This window comes from Anoplopoma fimbria, chromosome 19 (genome assembly GCF_027596085.1).
Source record: "Anoplopoma fimbria isolate UVic2021 breed Golden Eagle Sablefish chromosome 19, Afim_UVic_2022, whole genome shotgun sequence".
In the NCBI taxonomy this organism is placed as follows: Eukaryota; Metazoa; Chordata; class Actinopteri; order Perciformes; family Anoplopomatidae; genus Anoplopoma; species Anoplopoma fimbria.
This window is the reverse complement of record NC_072467.1, coordinates 12,602,466-12,624,024: the sequence shown is the minus strand read 5'-3', so window position 1 is coordinate 12,624,024 and position 21,559 is coordinate 12,602,466. Positions and strand designations below refer to the sequence as shown.

The window sequence follows — 21,559 nt, the reverse complement described above, 5'->3', positions numbered from 1 at the left end:
TGGATAGTGCAAATGTATTATTTGACAGTAAGAAAGGTTTTCTGTAAGTTTTCTGTTGTAAAAACAGGCAGCTACACCTTAAATGACTCAACAACACCAAGCCCAGAACATTCTTTGGTGCTGTTATGTAAAAAATGTAAAATAATATGCGTGTGGTTGGTTTGTTCACTCACTCTGTCTGTTCTTTATAGATGTCTGGTCCTCTTGTATCATGGTCTCTGTGGCTCTGGCGAAAGCTGTTGCGGTGGCACAGTACCCATGATGCACCAGGTAGCTAGACACCATACTGGAGACAGCACATTAAAAATAGTTTACAGGTTGAATTTCTTAATAAGGATAAGTCAGGTGATGTTCTATCTTCATGTTGTCAACAGATCCAACCATAGGACGACCACTAACAGTGTGTTAATGCTCTCTGACTCCCCGATACGGTCTGTGGCTCTCGGCCCAAAGCCCACTGGTTCCTACTGACAGCATAAATCTTTTTAAAAAAAGCTCACAAATATATGGTTTCATAACTAAAAAATGCTTGAAAATGTCCCTAAACAGTTGAGCACTGTAGTTTCTAGAAAACCTTACCCACACATTAGTAAATAGTGTATTTGTTGGGGACTATTTTAAGCGGTGGACTAATCTACATTTTGATGATCTAGTGAGTATTTACATCAGCAGGACGCTGTGTGTGGGATTGCATCAAAATAAATGACATGGTAATAAAGGAATATGTCACCCAGTTCAACAATGATGTCTTTTTTATGTTTTTTTGGACAGCAATGGCACTTTATAGCACAGCTGCTACATGCCGTCATCTTTATAGCTTTCAGTCATAACTATATTTCTGTAGCAGCACTCAAAACAGCGTGTTCTCATAGTGACAGGTGTGTGTGTGTGTGTGTGTGTGTGTGTGTGTGTGTGTGTGTGTGTGTGTGTGTGTGTGTGTGTGTTCACAGAGATGTAGCACTGAATCTTACTTCTGCAGGACAGCCTGCCACTCCCCCAGCCTCTCTCCTATGGGGAAGCGGGCGATCATGCCGTGGATCTTGGCCCGCCATTCGCTCATGTAGTCCTCGATGTCGAAGACAAACGGCTGCTGGCCAAAGTTAGCGTCTACGATTTCTCCCGGAGTTTGCAGCCCCACAGTCGGGTACAAGTTGGGCTGTTAGATGTTAAAGATAAAATATGATTCAGGTTGTTTTTGAGCATTTCTTTGCATGATCTTGAGAAAATTGCGTCATAGTTATTAGTTTATTAGCAGATCGAACTGGGACACTTAACAGTGCCAATAGTCCACTGTCCCCTTTTTTCATGACAGATATTTTGAAAATTTCCTGGTATATAAATGATACTAGAAATGCAAAAAGAACTTTGTGCCCAAGCCTCACAAGTTCTTAACATTTTTGATTATAGAATTCCTCAGTTCACAGCTTGTTAAGTTAATGTAATGAGAAACTGTCAGTGGGTAAACAGGCTGGCTAGCAATGCTGTAAACTGTCCTTTTACTCGGCTATAATCAGATTACAGGATTCAACTGGACAAAAACCACTAACAGGACATGAAAACAACACCAACACCCATTCGAACGCTGGTTATGTTTGACAGTGGTCGGTAACTCCTTTTTGTCTTGTAGCAACTGTGGCCAGCAGCCAACTGTGATTTTGAGCTCTTATTCTATTCTTAAAAAATGATTTGGCTGGGAAAACCGTGAAAGTAGATGTTTGAGGTTGAACATTTTTTTTCCAGGGGAATGTTCCAGTTCCTGCGGCCACTGGACAAGAAAAGGTTTGTTTCCGAAACCAACTGCCAAGACAAGCTGCAATTAGACATCGACCTGCATGTACAATATCCAGCTGTATATTAGCTTTATCACTACAGTTACAGTTATGGTATGATAAGGATCACATGGGTTCGGTGCAGAAAACTTTGTAATGCTGTATATTTGAGTATTTTCATGGCTTTCAAAGCTTCTACATCTTCAAAACTCAGATACGTCAATGAAAACAGTTCAATAAGAAAAGAAAGTGTTTGTGGAGTTTAGTTGGTTTATCATGAAAATGGTGCGGAAATTTTGATACTATAATGATATAATGATACTTACAGGGAGGTCTGTGAAGGCTACACCTGAGGGACACAAGGACAAAGGAGTTAAATGTACATAAATATACATGAAGCAGTAACAAACAACATTAGTGTATGCGTGAAATAATTATAATCGATTCATGTCCATAAAGGTAACATGTTCGCTAACCTAAACTGATGCCATTTTTGGTGTAAAAGCAAGTGTTGTTGATGAGGTTAACGCAGCAGCCGATCACGTCCCCCGTGGTGAACGTTGGGCCGTACGGTTGGCCGGTCCCGGAGGAACAGAAGGAGTGGCCGTCGTCTCCATGGTAGCCGTACGAGTGCTTGTCCCATCCTGAAATAGGACAGGGATTAGGATTAGTTTTGTTATTTCTTTTTTTTACACTTGTAGGAAAATGTTAATGTTAGCCGAGCCCCTGTGACTAACAACAAAGCTTGATGAGTATGCATGTTGTTTTACAGCATCAGTCTGCTCCCTATTCAGACATCAAGTGAGTGCTGCTCGATATAAAACAGCTTCTGAAACCAGTGGAGCGTCTGAGGTGAAGCGACTTGCTTGAGGTCGCTCCCAACAGTATTTGCTGCTGCTGCTGCTGAAGGGGTGGGGGGGGGGGGGGGGGGGGCAGTTACTCATTGACTTTGGCTGCTCAGATTTTCCAATCTGACTACCGCTGCCTGCGGGGCGTCTTACATACTTTCTGACTCTGTGGCATGCGCTGCAGTTCTGTGGATGACCAGCAGGAGGATCTGGTTTATGCAAAGAAACTGGTGAGTCACTGCCAAGAGGAGCAGCAGCTCAGGAGGATGAACCAGGACAACAGGACAACACGGGTGTCAAGACTTGCTCATTAAACTCCCTTACTTCTTGACCTTGCCTGTGTATGTAAATGTGCGGTATTTATTCAACCAGACTGTTAGCTTGCTGCCGCTGTAGAATTAAAACTGGCACTCAGTATACTTATTTCATGGAAATTTATTTTACATGTTTGTAATTTCCCTCAAATTTTCCAAGGAGCTTATCTGGAAAGAAATGTGTAATTTGGTAAATTTTGGTAAACAGGACTGCGAGGAAAGGTCTCTTTTTCACAGCAGACATTTTGACTTGTCCTAGTAGGAAAAGCACAGGTGTGTCTAACAATAGCTCCATCTAATAACATCAACAACGGAAAGAGCACGCACAATAGCAGGACCCTGAAACTGAAGCAGCTAAATGGAATTTAGCCATCATTCATTTTATTATTTAGACCTGAGCTTTTCCCACTGTGACATGTCAAAATGTCTTCCATGAAAAATAACATTTAAAAAAAAAAATTCCTGTCAGTTAACACCAGTTGCTAGTGTAACCTAAAGCAGTGGTTGGAAACGTTTTTTGGCATGTAATTCCTTGAAAAAAAGTAAACAGTAGGTTTTTGTGACTCAAAGGTTTTTGCCTGAGTAATAGAGCAAATTTTCCTTCAGCTATTAATATATTTGAAAAAAAATTTGCAGGCCTAAATAGGTAAAGTATTCAGTATTTTACAAGGGGAAAAAAATCTAAAAAACTACCAATGTCAGGAAGAGAAATAAGTAAATTGTTTTGTCAAAGAAATATCTCAACAAACAAGATATGACATAGTCATAAATGAGCCTTAAAGGTTCATATTATGTGCTTAAGAGAGAGCCAGGCTAGCTGTTTCCCTTTGTTTTCAGTCTTTAAGCTAAGCTTAGCTAGACCCAAGCTACATGTTTACTGTACAGACCTGAGAGTGGTATTCTCACCTAATTATCAAGTAGGTATTTTTCCAAATATTTCCAAAAATGTCACACTATTCCTTTAGCGATCGTGTGACCCCTCCGGTTAAACCCACAGGTTGGAGACCACCAAGAGAGACTTACAATCAGCATCGCAACCAAACACGCAATAATGTTTAATACGTCTACAGACAAGCATACAATTCTATATATATATTTTTTTAAATAAGGTTTCCAATTATAAATGAATAAAGCAGAAATATGTACTTGGTTACATACAATTACAATACATAGCTTTTTCATGGAAACTTGCTAAAAAGTTGTTACGGAATTAAAGTGTTGCCATATATCTAAAGTATAACATTAAATGTTACTAAAGGATTCCACAATGGGACACCATCAAGCCCTCTAAAGCATTGCATAATAAATCCCTGCAATCTGAAAAATACAGTGGGTACGGAAAGTATTCAGACCCCTTTAAATTTTTCACCCTTTGTTTCATTGCAGCCATTTGCTAAAATCGAAAAAGTTCATTTTTTTTCTCATTAATGTACACTCAGCAACCCATCTTGACAGAAAAAACCAGAAATGTAGAACTTTTTGCAAATTTATAAAAAAAAACAACCTGAAATATCACATGGTCATAAGTATTCAGACCCTTTGCTCAGTATTGAGTAGAAGCACCCTTTTGAGCTAGTACAGCCATGAGTCTTCTTGGGAATGATGCAACAAGTTTCTCACACCTGGATTTGGGGATCCTCTGCCATTCTTCCTTGCAGATCCTCTCCAGTGCTGTCAGGTTGGATGGTGAACGTTGGTGGACAGCCATTTTCAGGTCTCTCCAGAGATGCTCAATTGGGTTTAGGTCAGGGCTCTGGCTGGGCCAGTCAAGAATGGTCACAGACTTGTTCCGAAGCCACTCCTTTGTTATTTTAGCTGTGTGCTTCGGGTCATTGTCTTGTTGGAAGGTGAACCTTCGGCCCAGTCTGAGGTCCTGAGCACTCTGGAGGAGGTTTTCTTCCAGGATATCTCTGTACTTGGCCGCATTCATCTTTCCTTCAATTGCAACCAGTCGTCCTGTCCCTGCAGCTGAAAAACACCCCCATAGCATGATGCTGCCACCACCATGTTTCACTGTTGGGATTGTATTGGGCAGGTGATGAGCAGTGCCTGGTTTTCTCCACACATACCGCTTAGAATTAACGCCAAAAAGTTCAATCTTGGTCTCATCAGACCAGAGAATCTTATTTCTCATAGTTTTGGAGTCATGTGTTTTTTGGCAAACTCTATGCGGGCTTTCATATGTCTTGCACTGAGGAGAGGCTTCCGTCGGGCCACTCTGCCATAAAGCCCCGACTGGTGGAGGGCTGCAGTGATAGTTGACTTTGTGGAACTTTCTCCCATCTCCCTACTGCATCTCTGGAGCTCAGCCACAGTGATCTTTGGGTTCTTCTTTACCTCTCTCACCAAGGCTCTTCTCCCACGATTGCTCAGTTTGGCTGGACGGCCAGGTCTAGGAAGAGTTCTGGTCATCCCATACTTCTTCCATTTAAGGATTATGGAGGCCACTGTGCTCTTAGGAACCTTGAGTGCTGCAGAAATTCTTTTGTAACCTTGGCCAGATCTGTGCCTTGCCACAATTCTGTCTCTGAGCTCCTTGGGCAGTTCCTTCGACCTCATGATTCTCATTTGTTCTGACATGCACTGTGAGCTGTAAGGTCTTATATAGACAGGTGTGTGCCTTTCCTAATCAAGTCCAATCAGTTTAATTAAACACAGCTGGACTCCAATGAAGGAGTAGAACCATCTCAAGGAGGATCAGAAGAAATGGACAGCATGTGAGTTAAATATGAGTGTCACAGCAAAGGGTCTGAATACTTATGACCATGTGATATTTCAGTTTTTCTTTTTTAATAAATTTGCAAAAATTTCTACATTTCTGTTTTTTTCTGTCAAGATGGGTTGCTGAGTGTACATTAATGCGAAAAAAAATGAACTTTTTCGATTTTAGCAAATGGCTGCAATGAAACAAAGAGTGAAAAATTTAAAGGGGTCTGAATACTTTCCGTACCCACTGTATGGTTCCAGTTTCTCTAAAAATAAGGACGCTCTCATAACTACGTTCACGGTTCTAATTATATATCGTTGCACTCAACCATGTCATCCTTTTTACTTGATAAAACCTCAAATAACCTCTGAAAAAAAAGAGAAAGAAGCTTTGTGCACAGAAGATAGCACAGAGGAAGAGGGGCTAGTAGTTAAAAGAACATGGAGTATAGCGTAGTCTGACCTCAAAACCTTTTATATTATATATATATATATATATATATATATATATATATATATATACACACACACACCATTTTAAAGAGGCTGTGAAGCGATCTCTAAAGGGTTACATGTGGCCATCAAAGAGTGATATACTGTCACCAGACAGAACCGATCCCTGTATGTCCCTCAATGCTAATATACAACCAAGAGCAGAAATGACTTTCTGTCATTCATTGAATGCAACACCATTCTAACAGAAACTAAAGCAGTTGTCTAATGTCCAGAAAAACACAAAGACTGGATCTACAAAGAGCTGACAACAAGGCAGGACTCCAAGTATTACAGCACGGATCCCCCACAGGGAGAAGGAACAACTAATTAAAATCAGAGATTCACTTCCAGTAGTTTGGATGACCGTCATGTCATGCCTTATATTTTACACCAGACGACTATTTCTGCTGGACTTCCTTTCCTGAACTGATCTGAGAGGGGGGCCCGGGCCCCGACAGAGTTCAGTTTCAGCTCGCTGCTGCTCCATCACTGTCTCTCCTCAATCACAGCTCGCCCTGCATTGCCAAAACAGCAAAGCGGCGTTAGTGAAAGTAGGTCGTGGGCGAGCCGAGATATTAGATGTGTACTTGTATATGTGCATCTGTGAGCGTGTGATAGAGTATTAACCTGAGCCTAAATGTGTGAATCTGTTCCTGTGTCCGTATCATCGTGCCGTGTTTCTTTTGAACTTGAGCACGTACTGTGCCCTCTCTCCATGCATTCTGTGTATGTACTTCTGCTTGTGTGTGTGTGTGTGTGTGTTGTGTGTGTGTGTGTGTGTGTGTGTGTGTGTGGTGAGGTATTAGATTAATCTGCTGACACGGATATTGCCTCTAAAGCCAGGCTCACTGCTCCAACATGCTAATGAAATGGGCAGGCCTCCACAGCAGGATCAGACACAGAGGTCAGCAGTGGAGAACGTTGTTCTATTAAGGGGACACACACACACACATATATATATACATATATATACATAAACACAAATGATGAACGCATTAGTTTCAGCAGCAAATATGTGGACATGGACATTATAGAGTGCACAAATGCAAACACACACACGCAGTCGAGTCGGAACATTCACAAACAAGTATAAGCTCAGAGACGCAATCAGTCAGTCCAGGACACACACACACATAGACACACACAGACACACACAGACACACACACACACACACAGAGAGAGAGAGAGATCCACAGAGTTCGGGCACAAACACACACTGGCACACAAGCGCACCGAGTCAGTCAGAGTTAAGGCAATCAACAGTAATCTGTCTACCACGGCTACGGACCATCTGTAGTGGAAACCTAGCAACTAGACATATTTTCATAACCACGAGGTGAGCAGGTTTGGAGAGTGTGTCCCTCCACGCTGTTCCGCGGTATTCCACCCTTTGTGTGACTTTCGACACGAATGAGGAAGATAGGAGGATGACTGATCTCTGTTTGTGTGCGTGTGTGTGAATCCAGAGTCTGCGGAACTGGCCGCAGCAGCATTCCAGATCTTGACTAGTCAATAGGAGCAGGGTCAAATAGGCCCCAGCCTGGTGTGGAAGCCCCATTGGTCAGAGCAGAGGAGTGGTCTGATTGGTTGAGAGACGCTCTATTCAGGCTCCAGGCTGCTATACATGACTATTACTCTTCTTCCTGTGTCATCAGAGATCGCTGGACCATTCACTGATGTCACAGTACGAGTGTGTGTTTTTTCAAATCCATTTTCATCTCACAGCAATAAATGACACAACCATGTGACGGTCTGCGATATCATTTTGTGGCAAATAGCTTACAGACAAAATAAATGTTTATGTGTAAGAAGACAAAGGTTTGTTTGACTGTAGTCAGACTGTGTTGTTTTTATTTTTAAATCTTCATAGTAGCATCTTTGTTCTCTGGATACCAACAGTGGAGTCATTGTCAGTGGCCTAAGTCCAACTTTATTCACACATGTAAACAGAGTCACTGGAAAAGGGCCGTATTTATAGGATGACTGATGTGCTTGGCATGTGATATTAAGAAAACAAACAAATGATCAAAGCTGCTCAAACATTCTCTCTCTCCCAACTCGGCAACAAAAGTACCATATTAGACTTAGGAAAAGGGTCGTGGTTTGGGTTAAATGTTTGTTTGTTCTGTAAAATATGTCAGTTTGTTAAATAACTTACATATACGCAACTTTAATTAAGCACATATGTTAAGTGACAAAACTATGGTAAAATAAGTCAACCTTGACTTGTTTTAAAAACAAGAACACGAAATGTGGTCACCTAGGTGAAAGTCTGTGTTTGCTGTAAAAGCAGACTTTCTCGCTCTTTATACTGCATCAGTTGTTCTGACTGTCTAATGATGACGTGAATGAGTTAACATTAAAGTTAGTTGAAAGCCAGGTGCGTCTCATACAGGGTGTCTTGGTATCAGATGCCAAGGGCCACCGACCAAGCTCTGTATCTGATGAGTTTGTAGTGAGAGCGGCTCTGTAAATGTATTTCAATGTAATTGAGTGTAATTTATTCTATCTTTATCTAAGAATTTGTTTTTCTGGTGTTATTTCATACTTGGTGGTAATGTTTTGTAAAGAGCTCAATTCTTTAAAAAAATAAAACCTACCGAGCAATTTTAGTTTGAAAGATATGAGAGTAACCAAGCATGGAGGGTCCAATGAAAATCAAATTGGCTTGCATTACGAGAATTGTAGGATGATAGAACCAGTATTTTGGGGCTTAAAGGTACACTGTTGACTTTATGACCACTAGTGGCGCTATGGAGCAACGGTTTTATATTTGTGTTTCGGTTGTGTTCAGCTCAGGGGTTCTCAACCTTTTTTTACTTAAGTCCCACTTCTGATTGTTAAACAATTCTGGGGACCACCTTACCAAAAAAAGGAGAAAATATAAACTGGGCTGTAATTATGTGGTGTGCTTCTGTCAGTGACCAAACAAAATATTCCATTTACGCTCACCCATCACTGCCTGCCATTATGAATCCAAATTTAATGTATTCAGGCCCATATTTCCTATCCACATCTTTGGAACTTTAATTGCCGCAGAGTTGTCTCCTACGTCTGAGCAGATGTGCATCCCAATACACATTTCTGTCGCCAATTACATGCTTTTACGTCGATGGACAGTCGGTGGCTGTAACTCACCAACAAATGTAGCAGTTAAGCTAGCTAGCAAACATGAGTGTAAACAACGCATGGTTTGAAACATTACAGAAATTCACTTTGCAAATGATTTATGACAAAGGAAATGCATTTAACAGGTTTGTCAGACCTGAAGGATACCCACAATGCATTTTGCTGAATAACACTGAATGTAACCATGACTTTGGGTTGTTTACAAGAAAACTCAATAGCGCACCTTTAACCCATACTAGGGACTAAAGGTCAGGATAGCTCAGCCTTTAATGCTTTAATAATGAACTAGTTTTGGGCTAACTGTTAATCTAACTTAATTCTGTTGTTAATAATCCGGTTGGTTTAATGGTTGTTCACATGAGATCAATTGTGGAATTACTTAAACGCACTATTTAATTCATAATTCAAACAAGCAAACAAACTTCACTAACAGGTTATTTTTGACAAAGATTGCATTGTGATGACACCCTTAGATATGTGAGAAACAAGTTCACATAAATATGATATAATTTGGTGTTTTAGGACCAAAACAATTTTCTATGTTAAATACAGTTTGAGCAATCTATCATTCCAAAGTGAGAAGCAGTGTTTGTCATAAGTCAGAGTAGTCTGAGGTCAGACTGCAAGCCCAAGTCAACATCATCTGTCACTGATCCACATGACTGCTCGGTGACATGTCCTAACATGTTCTTTCTGCAGCTGTCAGATGGAATCCACAAGCCACATCCAATTACTATAGCAACGCCACACGTCCTCGTCTCCTCCTGCTTTCATCCCCAAATCTCATAAATGTTGGCACTTCTCCGGCTACTTTCACTTATCCGCAAAATCTGTTTCTTGTCACTTTCCTCATTCCTTTCATCCACATTTGTTTCTTGCCTTCACACATGGAAATATCATCCGTCCACAATATCTCTACCCACTACTGCCACACCAAAAATATCCACGGCCTGAATGAAAACAATGACTGTGCTAATAATCAACCCTCTTTCAGTGTTTACATTGTTGAAGAAGACATCCCTATTCAGTGATGTAAATGCTAAAGTAAACCAACCACACAGCACTGTCAATGCTTGATTGTAATCTGATCCAATAGGGTCGTATAGGGCTGGAAAGGTGGACCAATAAGTCATTTGGAAAGTTCAGGGTCATGGTTTTGGCCATCCCCTCCAGAGACTGTCCTGTATGTAACCGAATCCGAACAAAAGAAGAGAGAGCTGCTGGATGTTTTTCTTCCCGGCTTGCCAACGCAGTGGTCCGATCCGACCGCTAAGTGTTTGAAAAGCTGGCACTGGCCCAGAGAGCCAGTGTTATCACTGGACATTGCCGTGATTAAGTACACGCTATACACTCTGTTCATGTTGAGTAACCTTGGGAATGGTTAATTCGCCCCATCTCGCATATTGCTCCAGCCATAGACTCTGACCTGATGTTCCACCATCCTTTCATCCATTAATATTGACATCAACCCAACTTTCCCACTGTAACATCCTTAAAGTAATGTCAGCATTGATCTAGCAGACAAATACACATTCTGCTCATGTTATGGTGACATCATGCACATGTTACTCACCAGGCAGTCTGTTCATGTTCACCCCCTGGGCAGAAAGGCCGATCCCCATGTACCTGCACACAAGAGAAGAAAAATGTAAACTTTAGTAGATTTTACACAGCACGCACCAGCATAAAACCATATCTGCAACCACCCCAAGGTATCAACACTTAGGTTGGGTTAACTGTGAATTATACTCAGATAAGCATCAGGCAGAGGTAACTTTGAACACACTGTCTATGATCTCCTTTCATATCCAAAACGTGCGAACTAGTTATGGCAGAGTGAGCTTCCTCAAAGGGAGAGTCGTCACATCAAAAGTGACAGCGAGCGTTGAAAGCTTAGGGGCCAGCAGTGACATCATAAGTCCATCACACGAGGATAAGCGCCAACTGCTGCATCCTTTCCGTGTAAGCAAGCTTATGAAAGCAGAGTGAGAAAAAAAAGCCCTTTCTGCCCGATTGAACGATGCATCAATATTGTCAGTTGAATGCGTCTGGCACAGTCTCAGCTCGCTTTGGCACATGCCGATGTCATCACTCAAATCCCAGAAATGACTTTTTTTCTTGTTCAAGCCGGATGGATGGCCTTATTCACAAGTTTCCTGCTTTATCCTCAGTGACATCTAGGATGTTAGAGGAGGAAAAGACACCGGTGACACATCAGTCAACTGGAAGATGTTTTTAAGGAAGTAGTCAAATAAGTTGAACTAAGGGTACGACAAGAACCGTGACACAGAGTGACATGAATAATTCAGAACACTCCAGCAACTGATTATCCAGGGGGGATTTCATTATTAGGTCTGCCATTATAAAACAAGACACAGAGTCCTCTGCCATGCTATCAGCCTGAGAGGCGTTACTTTGAGCTAAACGCTAACATCAATTGAACATTTTCTATCTTGGCCCAATGATGGCCCTAAATGAAAAGTAAAGAGATCACCACAGTTATTACAATATTTCCTGAGGGGGACATACATGTCTTCACTGCATTTTATTGCAATCCATCCAACAATTATTCAGGCATTTCACAAAAAAAGAATATTTCTTATGGTGGCACTAGGGGAAAAGTCTTGGAATAACTAAAGAATGGTTCATCCTCTGCGGACAATGAACATTGTTTTACTACATTTTGTGCCAATTTGTTTATTGGTCAAAGATTTGACCTGCTGTCAAGCCGGTACGGCAGTAACAATTGTTACTGCACGGCAACGCATGCAAGTTGTCTTTTACACCACTGGTTTGTTCTGTTAGCACTGAGCTGCTCAACTAGAACTGGGGAGTGTTAACAGTATATTATGCAACCTGGGACTATTACTGGGGAGGAGAGTTTCGGTTCCCAGGAGGAGGAGTACAAGTCAAGAAGTGAGTTTTGAAAGCCAAGAAAAATCATTGCAGTCGCTGGTACAGATCAGCAACCACAACAAGCCCAGCAGATGCTCAAGCTAAGGGGGCAGTAATGTGGGTCTCTGTACAATTGAATTTGAATTCAGTTTTCATATAATGCAGTTACTTCAGGAGCAGAGCATGATGTCACCTATTGTTGCTGCTATCTTGGAGCAAACAATGCCTGGATTGGTTTAATCATGGGGTAAACATTAAGTTAGCAGTGAGTGTACTCCGGTCAACATATGAGTACAAGCAATGGCATGATCAATCTGTGAAACCAGATGTGAACAAGCACGTTTTTGTTGTACTAGTGGCTGCGGAATAAAAGTAAAATGAAACACTCTGAACCACTAAAACACAATTAAAACTCTAATTTTGCTTCTCTGCTGGATGGTGTTCTTTGATGTGCATTTATAATTCCTATCTCTGGAAATAACTGGGGCCAAGTGTCACATTTGGATAATTCCTGGACGGTCATGTTTTGTCCCTCGAATCTGACGTGCCAGGGCATGTTGCTCAACCGCTTTTGGGTTGAAACGTCCCTATTTTCGCTGACAAAGCAGATGAGTTTCAACGTCTGCCACTGTTGGTGCAACTCTCTCTGTCGTGGCACTAAACTGTTTATAGAACAGGACAGCTGATGCAGATTTTGGCAACAAGACATGAAACTGCTCTGATAGAGGTTGTGAGGGAGTATTTGGCAATGAACTTGTAACAGTCGTATCAAGATTGTTGTTTTTTTATGCAGACTCAAGATGAGGGAGAGGCTGGTGGAGCAAGTTCACCAATTCACGAGTCATCACAGTGACCCCAGGATGACCTTACCAAAACAACCACAGAAAACAAAGAAAGTAAACTCTAATCAAGTGATGTATGACACATTATGGAGGAAAATACAACCACAGGAATACAGACAGGCCTAGCTGAACACATAAAATGAATTAAATGTACTGGTGCAGTTCCACAATGTGCTATAATAGACTTCCTAGATAAAGTGCTGTAATATTACTTGGCTTGTTAGCTTAACTTGCTAATGTTTAGCATGTTAACATTTTTTCTTTTAGCAAACTTTTAGTATGTTAGCATGCTATGACAACATTTATATCAAACCTTATGTTGGAAAGCTAGTGGGCTATGATAACATTCATCTCAAAACACTTTCAGGGATTTGCTAATGAAGTTCACTTTTTTTATATTGACTTATCTTTTGTTTCTACTAGCTATAACTTCCTTATGTGTTCATTCACGTATATTAAGAAACATATTGGCCGAGTAACTCCTGCATGGCACTTATGTATATATCAAACAATAGGAACGTTGACGCAGCACATCTCATGAGATTGGCTCCTGTTAATAATAGGCCCAGAAAGCAGCCAATGCAGTGTAGAGATGGACAAAACATGAAACTGGGACTTCAGACAATAAAAACAAATTGCTTGGTATACTGAAGTTATTGTTGATCCCATCAATTTGAATTTATGAGCTATTTTTATTTTGTTCGGGCAACGGGGAAAATTAGTGCAATATTGACCTGGAAAAAGTTAACATACCACGAAGGACACATGCAATAGAGTGCTGCGACAATGAGTCCTTAAACCAAGAAATTACTTTTGCACCTCCGGTTCCCTTGTCTCAATTATTGTCTTATTTTATTTTTTTAAATGGGTTTTTGGTTAGATCCCTGAAATAAGGTATTTGGTTAACACATGCTTAAGAGATTTAAATTGTTAAAAGTGTTCTACAATATAAAATACGTCAGTAAATACCCGTACCTGAAAAAAGAGCTCAATGCTAACAAGTGGCTTAATGAGATTACAAAACACGATCACGTCGAATGTTACTCCACTTTTTGCTTGTGATGGTGACTTGTAGTTCGTTTATAGCCCAACATTGGCTTTTTACTTCTGCAGATTGCATTCACTTATTTTCTGCAATAATCCAAAAACCAAATGAAAAATCCCATCGGCTTTGTGTCGAGGGAACCAGTGCGATGCTCACATCCGGGTTGGCCTACATAAATACGTCATCCCTGCACCACTCTATCAGCCTTGAACAGAGTTGTATCTGCTTACCCGTCTCGACCTTTGCTGACAATCTTGACCTCAAAGTAGTAGATCCCGCAGGCAGCAGGGATTGGGTGTGTGGCTCGCACTGAGGCTGCGTCCTTGTGGTTCTTACCATGGCCTGCAAGAGGAGAGTAACAAGATGTACATAAACAACATGGTCACATATTTTTATGTAAAAAGGAAATGTTTTGTCAAGGTTTGTGGTGGCTTTAAGGTCATCTGGAAAGAACAAAACTAATAGTTGACAAAGTGACATTAACCTGCCGTTAACAATTTTCTTTGACTTGCATAATGGAGCTTTAGAATAACATTGAAACTGTGTATGATTGGTGATTTTGTAGCAGCCAAAACAGTTTCCCCAGACATGTTTGGTTGTTGTCTGAGTTTAATTCCAAAACCAGTGGAGGGAAATCCGACAGCGTGTAAAAACAATCCTGTGCACTCAAAAAAGTGCCTTTGTTCTCTCATGATATGATGTAAACTTCTTTCAACTGAGTGTTTAGCATGTTAAAAATTGTTGTTTCCAACAAATATAACTGCAGCTTTACACGGTCAAACTCTCCTTCACATGTTGCAGTGGAAAATTGGAAAAATGCTGGAATATCTGCTCTTTTTCTAAAAATTAAACTACATCCTTATTCCTTTAATTACATGGACATTACATGCATCTTTTTAACATTTCAAAACTCTAATGTGCCGTGAACTTAAATGGACTATAAACAAATGCTATGACACAAGACTGGTATTTCCCTTTGTTTTCCACTGATGTGCTCATCCGAGCGTGTTCTAGAGTTGGTAAATGTGGTTTAGCGGTACAGTTAGGATTAAAGAAAACACAGCCAACCGTACAAGCCAAAGTATAGCGGTTATTTGTCAGCCGTGTGACAATATTCTGTTAAGGCCCGTGACTTATCAGATCCACTGTGCTTTCAATAGCTTTTATTTTTCCATCCCTGAGCTTTTATTTCACAATTAAGCTCCTCTTTGTCATACTTCATTTTCTAGGACGTCATATCAATCCACATATCAGACACAGTCACATCTAACAATTTTACTTGACGCACTGGGACCTGCAATGACATCTAGTGATGAGTCATGCACAGAATAAGCTCAGATAGGACTCCTAATACCCCAGACTTTTGCTAAAGTGATTTTTCTATAATCACATTATAAAAAACATTGATTTATTTTGCATGAGAACAGATAACTGACTTTACAGACAAACAGTGGTAAAGATGTGAACAGCCGGGTCATGTGTTGTCTCTGGACCAATTAGATTCATACACAAACAGTCATTACTGTCTGTCATTCTATATTCAGATGGCTGCTTATGCAATCCCCCGGGTCATGAGAGAGACGGTCTACCGTGTTCAGCAGCGCATTGTGTAACTGCCATCTAGGCTCTACAGTAAATGTGTATCTCTTTCTGTTACATGCAAATCACACCAGTGGCTGACTCCACCTCCACCTTCTGATAAAGTCATTGTGAGCTCCGTGCATATATGTGTGTGTGTGTGTGTGTGTGTGTGTGTGTGTGTGTGTGTGTGTGTGTGTGTGTGTGTGTGTGTGTGTGTGTGTGTGTGTATACGCGTGCGTATGAAATGTAGATAGGCTGTAACCTTAAACGAAGCAGCTGGCTGTCAGGAGACACCTTGAGGCTGGTGTGTGCGTGTGTGTGTGTGTGTGCGTGTGTGTGTGCGCGTGTGCGTGTGGTGGAACTTCCAGCTACAAATGCACAAGCCGGCAAGTCAGGACATACAGTTATGATCAAATATGCTAGTTGACTGAAACAGAGCATGTAGTGTTGTGGTCTATATTTAACCACGACACACTTAACTTTTTTGAATTTTATGTAACATTGACACACATCACACCAAGTACAGGAGATCAATATCATGCAATCGTACCTTAAAACTGTCATCATATTTAATTGCAGTGCATTAGAATTTTGAAGAACATTATTAATACATAGAGTATATACATATGCTTGAACCTAATGTCATCCATGTGACCGGCAAGTGTAAGTGTAAGTGTAAGTGTGTGTGTGTGTGTGTGTGTGTGTGTGTGTGTGTGTGTGTGTGTGTGTGTGTGTGTGTGTGTGTGTGTGTGTGTGTTGTCTGGTCCGACGGTTGCAACAACATTCGTGGCGTCTATTTTTAGCTGCTCCTTGTGAAAATGAGTCAGCAGCAGGTCTCCCTACTGCTGCATAGATGGGCAGGAGACATGGCCACTACTTTCAACAACACCTACCCTTAAATGACAATTGTTGCCTTTTTTAAAACAAAAGCGAAAAAAAGTTTACATCGTCTAGGATTGTTCACATATTTAGGTGATTAGGAGAAACTGTCTAAGGGTGTTTAAGAGGCGTAAACATTCAACTACAACAAAATTAGCTACTGCTACACAACAACTTCAAATGAAAACCTATATAAAAAAATGCTAAGTATCTAACTGGAATAAATCAAATAAGACAAAGCGGGCTCACGCCTTTCAGCTGTTATGTGACAACGAACGTCTCCACCAGAGGTCAAGGATCGAAGGTTAATGTCCCGTTCTCACCCCCGCAGCACAGTGAGGCCGTAATTGCTTACTAGGACACCAGTAATCCCATCCCCGGGTTTTAGGCTCGATCACAAGCAGGGGGGAAAGTGCAAAATCTATCAGCTCAATAACAGCAAGTACAACAAAAGGCCCCAGCGCCACATTGTCCTCTGCCTCTTCCCATCATCAGCAGCACAAGAGTGAACAACACTACCGTATGTGTCCACCAGTGAAGAGGAGAGCAATCATGGAGGAATTAGAGGACACATATACGTTGTCTACAAGCAGAATGTACTAAACACTCATTTGACCCGACAAAGACAATCTTTGCCATTCAAATGAAACCAGAAGCAACCAAACTCTGGTCAAAGTTCACAAAAGATGACAAAGCCCTGTGCTAGATTGTTAGATAAATTGGTCGATTGGTTAGGTTAAATGTTAGGTATCAAAAAACCAATCAAGAATTATTTCAGACTTTTGTTTTTCAGAATAAAAGATCTGAAGACAAAGTTAATATTCAGGTCTGGCTACAAGGCTAGTGTGTACACTGATATAGTCGGCACTTACGGAGCAAGATATTAAGAATTGTTTGTCCCGAAACACAGTAGGTATGCCACACAAAAAATACCAACAAAAACTTACTTTACATTCATTATGAGAATTTTGTGGGAGTGGCTTTTGTGGGAGGCCTGGAGAGAGGAGCTTTCAGTGTTACAGACTTGCCGACTTTCTTGCTAGATTTAGCAATTTTGTTGCAAGCTACTTATATTGTAAAAGAGTTGTCAACTGTGCTGGGTTTTGGGGTTGGATACTTATTTTAAATCCACAAACTCTAGCTTGTTTCTCAAGGTTACCAACCCAGCCTTTAATAAACTGAAAATTAACTGCATAAAGCGTTTTTACCCACAGTGCTTATCACGCACCGACGGTGGTACATTTCAAGGTGGTGGCCTCCTGACTGGGAGCATCAGGGATCAGGGTTTTGTGCGAAGGGTACTGCGATATGTGTACAGGCGGAGCCATGGATGGAGCTCCGTAAAAGTACGTGAAGTTTAGATACCTCACAGGATTCCCATCTAAAATCTGCCAAACTTTATCCTGAACACAAGGACGGAATCAGCCAGGATCACCAAACACACCTGTGTGAATGTGTGGGCCCTTTAAAAACTGAAATTAATTTCCACAGCAACTGTCCCTCATCGATTGTAAAACACACTTCATGCAAACTCAATAGAAACAAAAAAGAATTCATCAAAACTGCCTTGGCTATCATTTCTCACTGTTACGACAATCACCAGCTCTGGTTTGGTCAAAATAAACCCTTAATTCCCAGGCTAGACATGAAAAGAAACAGCCATTATGCTCTCCTCAAACCTACCAGACTCCATTGAAAAACAGTTATTTTACCTTGCTGAAGTAAAACAAACTTCATTCATACTGAACAGAAACAAAATATGACTCACCGAATGTTTTTTAGTTTGCCTAGCCTTTCTACTTACAACAATCACCAACTCTGGTTTGGTCGAAATAAACCCTTAATTCACCACTTTGCTGTAAAAGAACCGCTTGCTTTACTGAAAGAGTCTGTCGCTACGCCAAGAAAGTTTGAACAAACTTTAAAATCGGGCCTAGTAGGCCTAACATGAAGATTCAGCAACTGAATTGGCAATCTCTTGCCAGATTTTGGCAGACTGCTGAAGTGAAATAACTAAAAGATTATGAGGCAATTTCCCTTTGTCACACATCGGGGGAAAGGAAATGCACATGATATTCTGTGTTTTAGCATCCATGAAATTCAGCCGTTTAATGATCCTTCCTAGACTTTGGGAAACACCCATGGTTGAATAAGTTACGTTAGCTAAATACAGTGGTCCCAGCCCTGTTCCATCATTCTTTCACTCCAACTACAGTATTCACTTGATAAAAATGCAATGCAGCCACATAAAACCTAGAAAAAACTGCTGCTAACCATAACTTCAGTGAGCACACGGCTACGATTTCTAACTTCCAGCAGTGCTTGAATGTTTCTTTTTGTATCTGCAGTACCTTTCTTTTTGACTATAGCAGGGTGTTTATTAAACTTGGACTAGTCCAAGGTGTCCTTAAGGGACAGCTCTGGGATTATGGGTCACTGGGGCTGCTCCTATGAGCAATAAGGTCCTTGTATAACTGAACCAAAAGCTTTGTCTTCATCCTTGGCACCTTGTCAAGCACTTTTTCAGTAGATGACTCTATTGTGCTTGGTCATTCTGTTTGTGATATTTTTTCTTTTCAAGGACAGAATTTTAAGGCACAGCCAAGGATTTGAGGATGCCCAAACTTCTTTGCTGACCTTAGAATTGCATGTCAGATTTTTTCAGAGGATGTAGTTCTGTAAGCTTTGTCAGGCTGTGACCTACATCACTTGGGGACGTTTTTGCCTCTGAGCGGGTTGGATGAGGGTCAGCATCTCATGGGTCACGTCATAAAAAGGTGAATTATCCCTGAGAGATTTGGAGTGAAGTGCTGCCACAAGTGCAGAAGCTTAAGCTGCATAATTGATTTTTTTGGCCCCTTGGGGACAGTGCAACAAGTTGTAATCGAAACGATTGCATATCATTGACCTAAGAAGATGTTACGGCGAATGTGTTACGAAACAATTTCTTATTTACACTTCTAGCCGAGCAGCTTTACCATTCATTTTAGGTCGTATCTCTCTTGAGATCTGTTTTGGAGTGATTGCTGATGGATATCTGGCTCGTTAGCTGCTAAATGCTCCTATCCAGTTTACCAGCTAGTTGCTAACTTTGTTCGTCATTCATTTGGTTCTGGTTAGGTAGGATACAGTGGGTCTATAAGAAGTTAAACATTATCTGTAACTGCTTATCCTATTCAGGGTGACAGTGGGGCTGGAGCCGATCCCAGCCTACATTGGTCAAAGGCTGGGTCCACCCTGGACAGGTTGCCAGGCTATCACAGGGCAATTTAGAGTCTTTAATTAACTTACACAGCATGTCTTTGAACTCTGGGAGGAGAACCCGAAGAAGAAAAAAAAAAAAAAAAAAAAAACCGCTGACAAGGGGAGATCATGCAAATCCCACAAAGAGGGGCCGGCCAGCCCGGAACCGAACCTGGTCCCCTTTTGCTGTAAGGACACAGTGCTAACCACTACAAACATTATATCCAAATGATTGTTAATATAAAAAATAAAAAAAAGACTGATTAGAGCAGCTTTAGGTACTTCACATATTCTTCACAGATAAGGGTAAGAAAGAGGCAATGCGAAGCCTTCGATCAACACTTATATCAACACCTCGCCAACAGCATGTGGTTACTGCTACAATGTTATGCATGTTGAATACACAGTTGCCATGGCTACAGGCTACCTCTGCTCCTACTAATGCTCCGTCCAAACTCTTAAAATCATCATATAGCTTATTAGAATTAGCATGACATTGCCAGAACTATTCTCAAATGCAAAATAGTTTTGAACCCCTTTTCACTTTCGATTTCCAAAGGGGTTTATCAGCGGCGTAGACCAAAATATGTTTTGCAATTGGATAACGCTACAACAAATTAGAGCATACGAAACGTGTGACGTCTCGCTAAGCAATCAGTGACCAGGTCTGCCCAGTTAAGATGGCCAATCGTAGCACAGCAGAACCAGTCAATTACAGCACATTGGGGCTGGACATGACGCAAAACAGGTCAGGAAAAAGTAGAGATCAGCTGGTATATTATGAGGGGAAATATGAAACTTTGCCAAATTGCCTCAATTGCCTCAGTTGTTGTCTCAAACATGCCCCATGTTTGATGAACTGTTGTGATTGGCCCGGCACATCTCAGGCTGCTGTAAATCTGTCCAAAGCCTCGGGTGAATATTCGCATCTGCCGGAACAAATTAAGCATGAGCTTCCAGACTTGTCTGGTTCCCAGGCGATCTTAGATTGGGTTTTAGTTTGAAATAGACTAAATGATGAGCAACATGACATGATAAGCAAGGATAGCTAATATCATAAGCTATATATTGGTCTGGGCCAGATCATCAAACTTTAAAGTTGCTTGAAGCCCATTTCTGCAGCTTTATATGTTCACTGCTGAGCATGTGTGTTTAATTCAGGCAATTCTAACTAATAAAATTAGCTCCCACATAATTTCCCTGTGCGTTTTCTTTGGTTACCATGGTCACACAGCGAATGTTGGCGGTGAGTGGAAAAACAGTTCAACTATCACCGACTCAGACAGCAGTGTCAAAAAGCCATGTGTGTGTTGGGTTTTTTTCTCCTTGGTGCTGCTGCTGCCACCTAGCTTGGTGGCGTGGCTGACATGTTTACCCTGAAAAGACTGGAGATAGTCCCAGTGGTCTCTTGTTTCCTGGAATCTTGGTTTCCAGGCAACCAGTGGAGACTCCAGGAAGTGCCTGTGCCATGCCGGTTTCTCTAACATAAGTTCAAAGAAAATCTATTTATATTTTTATTCACGTTTTTTTTTTTTTTTTAAATGTTCCTTTATATAAAGTCCTTAAACATCTTAATCATCTTGGAGGGCGATCAAAATATGCATAGAATGCTAGCCATTCTATTTTTAATCAGCTATATATTCATTCATACTCACAAGGAGCACAGACAACACTATAGAATATGCTACAGCACATCAGGTATAAACAGCATGTTTTGATCCATATAGGTATTTAACTCTACCTGTCAAGCAACTATATCTGTCTTTCTATTCATCGATCCTTAAGGCCTATAAATAAAAAAACAATGAAATC

General features: G+C 40.9%; 1 protein-coding gene across 2 annotated transcripts in view; it reads right to left on the bottom strand.

The window, feature by feature from the left end:
- The window catches only part of ranbp10 (RAN binding protein 10), a 32,535-nt gene that overhangs the window by 8,418 nt on the left and 2,558 nt on the right, over positions 1–21,559 (bottom strand). For both annotated transcript variants that reach the window (XM_054620049.1, XM_054620050.1), the window contains exons 2-7: positions 14,275–14,386; positions 10,836–10,888; positions 2,246–2,413; positions 2,096–2,118; positions 972–1,156; positions 174–286 (exon numbers count right to left, since the gene is read on the bottom strand). In XM_054620049.1, the coding sequence (XP_054476024.1) occupies positions 174–286; positions 972–1,156; positions 2,096–2,118; positions 2,246–2,413; positions 10,836–10,888; positions 14,275–14,386 (654 nt within the window). The remainder of the gene's footprint in view (positions 1–173; positions 287–971; positions 1,157–2,095; positions 2,119–2,245; positions 2,414–10,835; positions 10,889–14,274; positions 14,387–21,559) is intronic.